At 41.2% G+C, this 12085-nt stretch overlaps 1 protein-coding gene across 1 annotated transcript in view; it reads right to left on the minus strand.

Moving 5' to 3' along the window:
* Positions 1-8183: 8183 nt before the first annotated feature.
* vps36 (vacuolar protein sorting 36 homolog) overlaps positions 8184-12085 on the minus strand; it is a 73111-nt gene continuing 69209 nt past the window's right edge. The window contains exons 12-14 of the mRNA XM_070892393.1: positions 11894-11978; positions 10619-10695; positions 8184-10533 (exon numbers count right to left, since the gene is read on the minus strand). Coding sequence (XP_070748494.1) covers positions 10440-10533; positions 10619-10695; positions 11894-11978 — 256 coding nt within the window. The 3' untranslated portion in view covers positions 8184-10439. The remainder of the gene's footprint in view (positions 10534-10618; positions 10696-11893; positions 11979-12085) is intronic.

Consider the following 12085-nt stretch of genomic DNA (forward strand, 5'->3'; position numbering starts at 1 on the left):
AAATATTTAAAACGACCAATAAATCAGGACTTTATATTGAAGATTGCGCGAATCATTCAGTCTATTAAATAAATTCTGGAAAATGAACTTAGACGCTATTTATAATTCGTTATCTAAATCTTTCAAAATTCAGACCCATTTTCTCACTTAGACCGTACTTCCAGCTGGCCCCGACTGCCCGGCTCTCTCAGTCCGACAGCCTGAGTCTCCGTGTCTGACAGTCTGGGTCTGGGACTCTCTCTCTCTCTGACAGTCTGGGTCTCTCTGACAGTCTGGGCCTCTCTCTCTCTGACTGTCTGGGTCTTTCTCTCTCTCTCTGGCAGTCTGGGTCTCTCTCTCTCTCTCTGTGACAGTCTGGGTCTTTCTCTCTCTCTCTCTGGCAGTCTGGGTCTCTCTCTTTCTCTGTGACAGTCTGGGTCTTTCTCTCTCTCTCTCTGGCAGTCTGGGTCTCTCTCTCTCTCTCTCTCTGGCAGTCTGGGTCTCTCTCTCTCTCTCTGGCAGTCTGGGTCTCTCTCTCTGACAGTCTGGGTCTTTCTCTCTCTCTCTCTGACAGTCTGGGTCTCTCTCTCTCTCTCTGACTGTCTGGGTCTTTCTCTCTCTCTCTCTCTCTGGTCTCTGTGTCTGACAGTCCAGATCTGGATCTGTGTCTCAATACTGTTTGCCGGTCTGTACCGAGCTCACAGCCCCTCTTACCCTGTTGGTCGGACGGGTGCAGCCTGCAGTTTGCCAGTTGTTGAGCGCGGGGAATGTGAATGTTGTTTGAAGCGGGTGTGTGGCTGTGGGCGGTGCTGGGATTCGCCTCACCGCTCTTCCGTTTTAAAGTGAATGGAACAGGAGTGGGATCATGATCCTGAACATGTTCAGTGAGGGCTCTCTGGAGGTAAGGACACCAGAAACTATCAGCATTTGAAACATCTTCTGTTCCTAAATGACAAATATTAAACCCAGGTAGATTAATAAAACGATGATAAGAGAACGAAAGTGGGAGCGAAGTAAAAAGACAAATAGACAGAGATAATGGTTGGAAACGAGCAAATTCTGGGAATTCATGGACCCAACCCCGATATTGAATCCAAGCCTTATATTCACGGCCGGCGAATCCTTTATATACATGATATATAGCTCGCTTTTAAGATTTTTCTTCAACTGTCCACACTCAGTAATTTTTTTTAACCATGTATTAGTTTCGCTCCTATACATAGATCACAGAATAATTTCATTTACAATCTGATTTCCGATAGTTAACTGCGACAATATTTTGTTTTTTAATTCTTGCCTTTTTTGACTCAAGCATTTCTCGTGTGAAATCCATCTGAATATTCTATCAAAGATAGAACCGAGTGCCCTGTTTGACTGCCACCAATTGTAGGACTGCGCCAGATGCCATCCAATGCGTTCAATATGACTGGAATTTAACCCTCACGTATTTTGTACCGTCAGAGGAGAGGCGGAGAGCTTCAGACAAGGAATCCCAGAACTTTGGGCACTGAAGGCAGCAGACACGACCACCAATGGTGGAGAGGATACACAGGAGCTCAAAGTTGGAGGAGTGCAGAGCTCTGAGGGTTGTAGGACTGGAGGCGGTTACAGAGATCGAGATTGAGGGCATGAAGGGAGTAAGACACCAGGAAGTGAACTTTATTTGAGGTGGTGGGATATTAATCGGGAGCCAATGTAGTTCAGTGAGCATAGGGATGATGGATGAAAGACTTGCAGTTATATAGCGCCCCACAGCCAATGAATTAATTTTGTTCTGTCAGAAAATACAGCAGCCAATTTGCACTCAAATTCCCACAAAGAGCAATGAGATAATGACTAGATAACCTGTTTTAGTGGTGTTAGTTGAGGGATATTGGCCAGGACACCGAGAACTCCACTGCTCTTTTTTGAATAATGCCATGGGATCTTTTACCGCCTGAGTTTAACATCTCATCTCAAAGCAAAGGCAGCACCTCTTTGAAAGGGACATCCTATGGGCAGCAGAGTTTTAGATGAGCTGAAGTTTATGGAGGGTGGAAGATGGAAGAGTGTTGGAACAGTCGAGTCTGGAAGTTACAAAGGCAATGGATCAGTGTTTTCGGCAGCAGATGGGCTGAGGCAGGGGCAGGGACGGGCAATCTTTGTGATGGAGGAGCTATGGGGTGGGAAGCTTGGCTCAGGGTCAACTAGCACGTTGAGGATGCAAATAGTCGGCTTGACCCTGAGACAGTGACCAGAAGAGGGCTGGAATTGATGGCGAGGGTGCGATGTACGCCTTCGACTTCGCTCCTCCCAATGTTTAACTGGATGAACTTTCGCTCATACCGGTCGCGGCGGAAAGGTTGAGGTGGACACTGTCTGTGTATGTGTGGAATCTGATGTCATGTCTGGATGATGTCAAGAGGCAGCACGTAGACTAGGAAGAGGAGGGCCAGGGATAGATCCCTGGGAGACTCCAGAGGTAGAAGTGTGGGGGTGGGAAGAGGAACCATTGCTGGAGATGCTCTGACTATGATTGTATAAGACTGGAACCAAGCGAGGGCAGATCCACTCAGCTAAACAACAGAGAGGCGGTGAAGGGAGATTATATGTTCAACCGTATCAAATGCTCCAGAGAGGTTGAGAAAGATGAGATGGGGTGGTGCACCACACTCAGAGGATGTAATTTGCAATTTTATTATGGCTGTTTCAGTGCTGTGGTAAGGATGAAAACCTGTTGTAGAGTTGCATAAAAGATGGGCATGGATTTGGGAGAAGAAATCATTTTCAAGAACTTTGGAGAAGGAGGACTAGGGGGAGCGGGCAGGGAAGTGGAGCTGAGTCCATGATCAGATCAGCCATGATCTTATTGAATGGCGCAGCAAGCTTGAGGGGCCAAATTGCCTACTCCTGTTCCTATTTATTATGTTCTATTCTGAAGAAAGGGAGGTTGGAGATGGGGTGTCAGTTTGTAAGACAAAGGGGACGAAGGTGGGATTTTAGAGGAGGGTGGTTTGAAAGGGTGGGGGGGGGGCAGTATCCAAGCAGAGTGAATCATTTGCAATGCCAGCTTACATGGGATTAAGCAGGGCAGTTGGATGGTAAGCAGCTTAGTGGGGAATTGGGTCGAAAGAGCAGGAGGTGGGTCTCATGGATATGATGTGTTTGGAGAGAGCATAGGGGTGGGAGGAGAGAAGGTAGAGAAAGTCGTGGGTTCAGAGCTGAGGCAGTGGGAGCTGTGGAGGAAGTTTGACTTGGTTGGCAAGGGGAAGGGAGGGATGGCGCAGAGGCTGGTCGCAATCTTAGTGAAAAAAAGTCCATGAGCTCCCGCACATATTGGAGGGGAGTGTGGAGGGGGCGGGGGAAGAGGTGTTTAAGGAGACAGTCGGTAGAGAAATAAAGCCAGGGTCTATCTCTGCATTCCAGGATGATCCTGGAGTAGTGAGTGACAATTGTAGAATTTCTCTGTTGTGAGCTGACCATCTTTTCTCCTTCCAGTCAAGGTACTAAGAAGTACATTATTTTCACTGAAACATTGTTAACTAGTTTGCTCGAAGTTAGAGGAAGTTATTTTTAATTATTCCTCAACAACAGTTTTCTACAATAAAAACAGACTGCATTTTCAATGGATAACGTGCTTTAAACAACAGAGTTTTGGACTGGCAGCAAGAAATTCAGATATTTTAATCACAGCCAGTATTCCCTTGTGAATTAGGCAGTTCTTGGCACACAGCAAGAACAGCAGTTTGACAGAAGAAGGACTTAAATTCCGAGTTAGACATTGTACATAGCTTCCCCAATACTTCAGTGGGTAATTGCCGCTTTGACAAAATACGGGTTCCTGAGAATCATTCCTCATAGGTCACTACCTTCAGGAGAGGGATAAAAAGGGGAGAAACTTGAAGGGGAAAAAGAAGTATTCACAGGGAATTGGAGGCTGCGATTAAAATGTCTGAATTTTTTGCTACCAGTCCAAAGTTATTGTTAAAGCACTTGGTATGTGCAACATCTAGCGAATCGTTATTATAGAAAGCTGTGGTCGAGGAATAATTATTGCCTCCAACTTAAAACAAAGTTTTAAACAAAGTTCAGTAAAAATTATATATATTCTTTTATTACCGTAACTGGGAGGAGAAAAGCCAGCTAGCCCAGACCAGAATGATTCTCAAAACTCTACTCAAAGAATTAGCTGCTCCCCACTTGTCCAATTCAGTGGTTCCTGTCAACTGGTGTTGTCCTATCCCAGTGGAAAGGAGTAAACATTGTCTATACCCACAAGGAAATAGTCGGAGTTTGATAACTAGTCCAATATCCTTACTGCCAATGTGCCACAGTCATCAGAGAGAATAAGTAGCTGCTAAAACAGATCAAACAGTTACCACATGATTGCCAATTTGGTTTAGACCGTTGATTCTCTCAATCTCACAGTTCTGAAATGGACTGATTTTCTCAATGCATAGCAGTTAGCCAGCGTTCTGGAGCCTTCAATATGGTATTGTATTCCAGCTTCTGAGAAACTAGCCTTTTGCGGGATTTCTAATGAAAATGTTGGATCTGTGACTTCCTCACAACTATCAGAGCATGATAAATGGCCTTGTTATAACAGTTATGCAGGAATCTATCACAAAGGCATGCTTACCTTGCAGCTTTAAAAAAAAATCAATTGCTTGTTGATGTTTCCAAAAACAAAATCACGCTCTTTGCTGTTCCTGCCAGGTGCTTAGGTGGCTTTTGGTTTCTGTTCTGTGCTCAGAGCTGTGACTTGTCTTGGAACTGAACTCAGTTGTGCAGTCACCATGATGGTCAGTCAGAGAGAACTGTCTGTTGGATCTTGGGGGAATTGCGCCGTTTGAAAGTGCTTTACTTAAAGTAGACAAATTTTTATTTATTTCATGTGATAGCTGTCATTTTATTTTTATTGTTATTAGTTCAATAATATTTATCCCTGGACAGAAACAGGGCTGGGGGAGAGGGAGGGATAATATTCTTTGTCTTCAATAATTTTACAAAAAAGTATACTTTCGTTAAAAGTAATATATTATCACTTCATACTCAATCACTGTTTCACTATAATTAGCAAATACAGGAATTTCATCCCTCAGATGTCAAGCAACACATGTAAAAATGTAATAAAAAAATATCTAATCCCAGTGGCCACTTGCTGAAAAGGTTCAAGAAATTAAACATCGTCCCCACTCCTCACAATTGTAGGCTGTGGTTAAGAATCTGATTCCAATTTTAGCAACCAATTGGAATTTGTGAAATGAGTTTTACTTTATACTTTCAGGCAGTTCATTCTAAAAATTGTTGGTTTGCCAAAGAACGTATTTCTTATTTCTGTCTTCACCACAGGAAAGTGGTAAAATGATAACATGCTTTCTTGTGCTTCAGATCTCTCCAGACAACACATTTTGGAGCTTGTTGAGAATATCATTTGCAAAACCAAATTGTACATTTGACTTTTCTTTAAAATACATAACCGTAGAAACTTGTATATCACAATGATGGGTATTGTATTAAAGTAAGGATTTTCTATGCTTTCCAGATTTTAAATTATGTCTAAATAGAAATACTTTTTGTTAAAGGATCAAACCCCTCCTTTCTTGAATTGATTTTTCCCAGAACCTCAGTCTCTCTAGCCCATATGAGCATCTATTCCCCCACAAGGCAGAATGCAAACCTCCTCCTGGCACCACCCAACATAAATATGGTTGAGATTAGGGCCTTAGTTGTGTAGGGATCACAGGCATAAACCCACATCCCACCATTCTACGGGATTGTGAGCCAAAGTGCCATGGCAGCATAGAGGTAAATGAAAGTCTCCAATATTCAATATACTATGCTTTTTAAACTCACATTTTCAATTTAAAAAAATGATAGTGGCAGAAAGATAGACTTGCAATTATATAGTGCCTTTCAAGCCCTCGGATGTCCCAAAGTGCTTTATAGTCAATGAAGTTCTTTTTGGAGTGTAGTCACTGTTGTAAGGTCGGAAACACGAAGCTAATTTGCACACAGCTGCTCCCACAAACAACAATGAGATTATGGCCAGGTAATCTGTTTTAATGATGTTGATTAAGGGATAAATATTGGCTAGGATACCGGAAGAACTCCCCTGCTCTTCGAAATAGTGCCATGGGTTCTTTAACATCCACCTGAGGGGGGAGACGGGGCTGAGGTTTAACACGTCATCTGGAATTCCCTCCCTAAACCTCTCCGCCTCTCTTTCCTCCTTTAAGATGCTCCTTAAAACCTACCTCTTTAACAAGCTTTTGGTCATCTTCCTTAATTTCTTCTTTTGTGGCTCGGTGTCAAATTTATCTGTTTTGTCTTGTAACACTGTTGTGAAGCGCCTTGGGATGTTTTACTATGTTAAAGGTGCTATATAAATAAAAGTTATTATCTAAAACACAGCACCTCTGACAGTGCAGCACTCCCTCAGTACTGCACTGGTGTGTCAGCCTAGATTTTGTGCACAAGTCTCTGGAGTGGGACTTGAGCACACAACATTCTGACTCAAAGTTGAGAGTGCTACCAGTGAGCCACCACCGAAAATGCTGATCGATACATAAATTTTAGAAAAAATAAAATTTATCTGTTGTAACATGAGACCATAGACAAAAAGCATTCCATTTTAATGGACTGACCATCCCTCAATCCTGACATTAAACAATACTTTCTGATGATTTTGTGACATCTAATTGCACACTATTTCCATACCTCCGGAACCATTTTGGTACTTTAAAAAAAAAAATAGTGGTGGGTAATCTTGATTATTTTAGTGGCCCCAGGGAGTGAAGTAGCACTTAGATAATCTGATGAATGGAGGAGGGTAGGGAGGAAACAATTTATATTTAGCAAATAGAATGCTAGGGTGTACAGCTAGAACAGTTAAATACAAAACTAGAAATGCGATACTTACCTGGATAAGGCCACATCTAGAATACTGTGTTTCACATTGTGGGCGATAGAGGGTCGAGAAAATTTCTAGATGAGGACCACCAGAAAGATGCTTCATCCTTGGGCTCTGGTTAACAGAATAGGTTCAGGGAACTGGGGCTTTTTCCACTGAAGCTGCATAGACTTTGAGGAGATACGATTGAAGTCTTTAAATGATGAAGAGAATCAATTCTGTTCAGGTGGATAGATTAACTGAGCAGACAGGGAGGAGACGGGCATCAATACAAAATACAAGAAACAGAATTAGGTTAAAGGACAGCTCTTTCCAAAGGCAGGACCAAATTATCGGAAGTAGGCAGGATAGTTGTGACAAGCAATATCAGTTGCTGCAGTCTCCTTGAGCTTGTTTGATTGCCTTTGGGGAATGGATTTTCCAGAGTCTGTTTCCTAAACTGGCCTGAGAACTTCTCCACTCATGGCATGGTTTGGGGAGGAGTTGGGCTGATGATGCGATAAGGTTGCACTATGCCGTGATGGAACAGGCTTAATGGACAAGTAGGTCAATTCCTGTCCTTTTTCATATGTCCTCAGTCTATACTTCTCCCTAGGACTTTAAATTTCTGTTCCCAACCACACATTTATCCAGTCTTTTCAAAACATTTAATTCGCATAAAACTAATTGCTTTTATCTATATATCCACTACTGTGTGTGTGGAAGGGGTCTTATATTATCGCATGCGAGAGTTGTTAATTTTAAACCTGTTTTCACTAGTTTCTCACTCATAATCCAGGTCAACTAGTCTGTTTACAGCTCCATCACCTATGTCTCTCAATATTTTCAAGTTCGATGTGCTCCAGATTTAATTTAAAGATACAATTAGACTCTACAAGGAGTGTCCACAGATGGACGCGAGACATTTTAGTTACAAAATTAAGCTGTTTTTGTGGACACATTTGAAAATGATGATTTTGTTCTGCTGAGAATGTTTTGTTTCTCTTCTGTTCTTTTAATACAAATGCTCCTGCATAAAAATACCAATGCAGGGTGATTTAATTGTCAACTGTGACTATGACTTAAAATAAAGTTGCAAATAAGAAAAATAACTGCCTAGATCCCTAAATTTGGTGAGGTGCACTAGTGTGAATGATGCATATAGTATCGCTTAATTTTGTAGGTCCTTCATTTAGTTATTGAGTAATTTTTGGGCGGGCTGAGCTCTGATCTTTAATGCTTTAGGCTATGATCCATCAAGACAACTTTTCAGACAGTTAGGGATCTCCCAGACAGACAGGAGTTTAAAAGAAAGGCAGAATTAACACATAAATGAAAACAGAGGCAAATACAAATCTTTATTTTATGGATCTGAAAGCTCTTCCCCGCCCGCCCAGAGATAAGTTCTCAAACTATTTGAATTGTATGCTGTCACTTTTATATTTTCCCACAGCAGCATATACCTCTCGTTAATGTTTACAACTGAACTGTTGCATCCAAACTGATTTGCAGTTGCTGCACATGCCATCTATTTTTTCACAATAAATACAATGCATCACAGTAAAATAGGAGTGTTAGAGGGCATATTTTGCATATTAGTTTCAAATGTATGAGTTTGCGCTGCCATAGGGGAGCCTCATCTGATGGGAGCATGTATCAACATTTCCAGCTAGCACTGCCTACCGACCATTTGGTTGGAAAATCATGGGCAGCGTGCCCCCAAATTTCCACTCAGCGCCGCAAGCAGGTGAGTCTCCCTGCCAACAGACGGACTCATAAAATTAACTCTAATAAGTAGGGTTGTCCAAACTTTTCAAATGCGACTTGGGTATGTGCTACAGAAACATCTATAAAGTTTAAACCCATGTCCCATTAATAAGTATACATCTCAAATTGCTAACTTGAACAGACCTTGGTGTTCTGATACACAAATGAGTGCTAAAAACGGCTCCTTTCAAACCTCTAGGCCCACAATATTGGAACAGGACAAACTAGCAAATAAGAAAAGGGATTGAATTGCCTAGGCTTGGAGGACCGATTGCCAGCGCTCGGTGGGGGCCACATGTGATCATAGAGCTGCAAATTAAACATGCCTGCCCTAACGTATCATGGATAGTGTAATATTCCTCCTATAATGACATTATCCATTTGACATAATTTACCTACTGATTCTACCGAACCCCAACTTAGTTAGCCTCACCTACATGTCTGACATTCACGGCTTAAATAATCTGTTGGCCCATCTCCATTCACCTTTCTGAATGTTATCGCTATACATCAGTATATTATAGAAACAATACCAATCCAAAAGTCACTAATCGGGTGAAGCTAATAATAGCAAATCAGGCACCAAACAGTTGCAAATTAGAGCTTCAGGAGTATCCATGTCATTTAGAGGTAGTAACTGGCCAAGTTTAAAAATAACAAAACACAGCATTTTGTTCCCATGTCCTTGGCTTTCCATTTCATCCTTTAAAATCCATAATGCTCTACCAGTTTGAAAGCTTATTCACACATTGCAGAGTGACGGCTAAATCATTTTTTTTTATTGAGCAAAGGCTTGACATTAATACAGCATTTTGGAGAGAAGGGAAATTCAACAGATCCTTTGCTGGATCTAGACTTCCCTTTCACTCAATCCTGACTAAGTTTTACTTATGTATGTGTTTCCCTTTCTTCTTCTGTCTCCTCCCTATCCCCAATGATTTGGTTTGATTTCAGCAAATCACTTCCATTTCCCTTTTGTGCAGGTCTTCCCTTCCTTTGATTATAAGTCTCTCAAATATTTCTCCCACAGCCTCCCAACTGATTCTGCTACCTAAGGTTTTATTTCTGACTACTTCTTAGCCTTCTCTTCATATTGTCCTACCCCATGAAGAAAAAAAGGATGAAAGCAGGGACAAAAGAAAATGCAACATAAAGGGAAATAAATCTAAAAAGGCAGTGTAACAAAGAACAAACAAGGAAAACTATAAACTGAGCAAGTCAGATCTAAATAAGGGGGAAAACACAAACCACTAACCTAAAAGAATGTGAAAGCAGAAAGGGCAAAATCTTTTGACAATGGCGAGAACATAAAAATTCAAAACGTATTGTCAGAGATGAATTTTGATATATCAAAACTAAAACATTCCTCGACATTGATTACTGTTGATACAAGGACCTACCTTATTATAAAACCGTAAAAAAAAACATTATATACAGGGAGTTTAAGAATTCAAACTTGTGGAAGTCTTACACTGCAAGATTTAATTTGACTTCATTAGTTTTGTTTCATCAGGTTTGAATACAGAATTAAACCAGTTGCATAATGCAAAAAAAAACAAAAACTGGAGCAACTCGAGAAAAAGTATAGCTCGGACCAGGGCAATTGCTTATGCCTTGAACACACATACAAAGTAGAGTCCTGTACGCCATTTAGTTATCACTGGCTGTACCTTTCTATGACACACTGATTTTGAAGCGTCTGAATTTTTAAATGTGCCGCATTCTGAAGTGACGGTTCATCCAGTAATTCTGCAATACACCGACGCACAGCTCAGTCACTGGGCTCCAAGGAAAATAAAGCGCAGATTTTCACAGGTGACTTTCAGTCTTGTGTCAGAAACAAATTTGGGTAAAATCGCAGGCTTTCAACAGAGTCATCACGACACAGATGGCCAAATTTCTCTGCTAGTAGCAGTCTGGTTTAAAAACAAAATGAAAAGGCAAATGTGTAATAATGTTTGGTAAAATACTCAAACGCACAATTCTGTAATAATTATTTACCTTTCTTTGGCCAAGAGTACTGAAATGCCCACGAGTTTCGCATACTCCTCAGAACTAAGGAAACCTTTCTCTGACACCTGCATGCAGAAAGAAAAAAATAAGAAAAATAGCCTATAATTTTTTTAGACAGCTAGTTAGCGGAGTATAAAACAAGCCTTAATATGTATGCTCTGGTGGTTTATTAATATACTATGCATGCAGTAGGGACAGTTCTCTGTCCAAGAAGTTTCAGATTTCGATCATAACATCAGGGAAGAACATCTAGACACCAGATATTTCCCGCCAGGGACAAAAAAATAAATAAAGGCAAGTTGCCTGGGGCTTTTCCTGCAACCATCTTAATGGACAGCTCATTAGGAGAAGCTTGCCTGCTTGCCTTCCTAGGTGGGGGCAGGTATGTAGAATGGAATGGAATATATGTTAAAATATGCTTTATAAACCTGGTGCTCTTTAAACATTTTATACCTTGTCATTTGCACCACTTTTTCATGCATTTTTTAAAATATTAAAATATGACATTACGATATGTATGGTGACATTCATGTAATTAAACCTAGTACCATGTCATGGTTTATTTCTTGATAGATCGCTGCCTCTACTAAACATCATGCAGCTGTTTATTTAACCAAAGCTTGTTTAAACATTCGTTTATTGAGGGCTGGAATGTCATCAGCCTTCCACCATGTTTCTTGGCGGTATTTCCTCGTTTTGGGTGGGAAAACCAACTGGTGGGAATTTCATCAAAGTGTTCCGCCGGCAGTTTTGAAATAACGCTAGGGAGCGAACCGCTAGTGTGCAACACTGGGAAAACCGCTTCCGCCAGAGTTTGATCACAGTGGTGATCCGTGGGGGGGGGGGGGGGGGGGAAACGCCAAGGAGAAACCGGTCGGAGCAGCCCTTCGAATGGCGGTAGGTATGAACCCCTACAAAAAAAGGTAAGTTAAAGTTTATTTTTAAATTAATTTGCAGCGATTCACTGGAAAAAGGTCTTGTGAATGTTTTGCGATTTTTTATTTTTTTGGAAACATATTGTATGTTTTCCCGCCTCCCTAGGCCCAACTCGTAGCCTCGGACTAAAGTTGACGAGGATCATGTTTTCCGCCGAGAATCCACGTACAATGCCGATTATCCCCACTGGGCAGATTTTTTTCCATTTTTTCATTAATTTTCTGCCATTCTTAATAGCAGAATCACAGCGGTTTTTGGGGTGGTAAACCAGTGGTGGCGGTTTTTGATCAAATTCCAGCCCTGAGTATTAAAACAAAAATTCCTTACAGTCTCCAGAGCTGAAGCAATCATTTCATCTTCATTGTGTGACTGTAGCTGAACTACCATCACTCCACTATCAAAAATACGCAACCTGCAGGAAAAATAAATTTGTTTTATTAATTGAAACAGGCCTTCAAATTTAGAAAAGCTCACCACAACAACAACTTGTATTTATATAGCACCTTTAACGTCTGAAAC

The sequence above is a fragment of the Pristiophorus japonicus genome, chromosome 10 (genome assembly GCF_044704955.1).
Source record: "Pristiophorus japonicus isolate sPriJap1 chromosome 10, sPriJap1.hap1, whole genome shotgun sequence".
In the NCBI taxonomy this organism is placed as follows: domain Eukaryota; kingdom Metazoa; phylum Chordata; class Chondrichthyes; family Pristiophoridae; genus Pristiophorus; species Pristiophorus japonicus.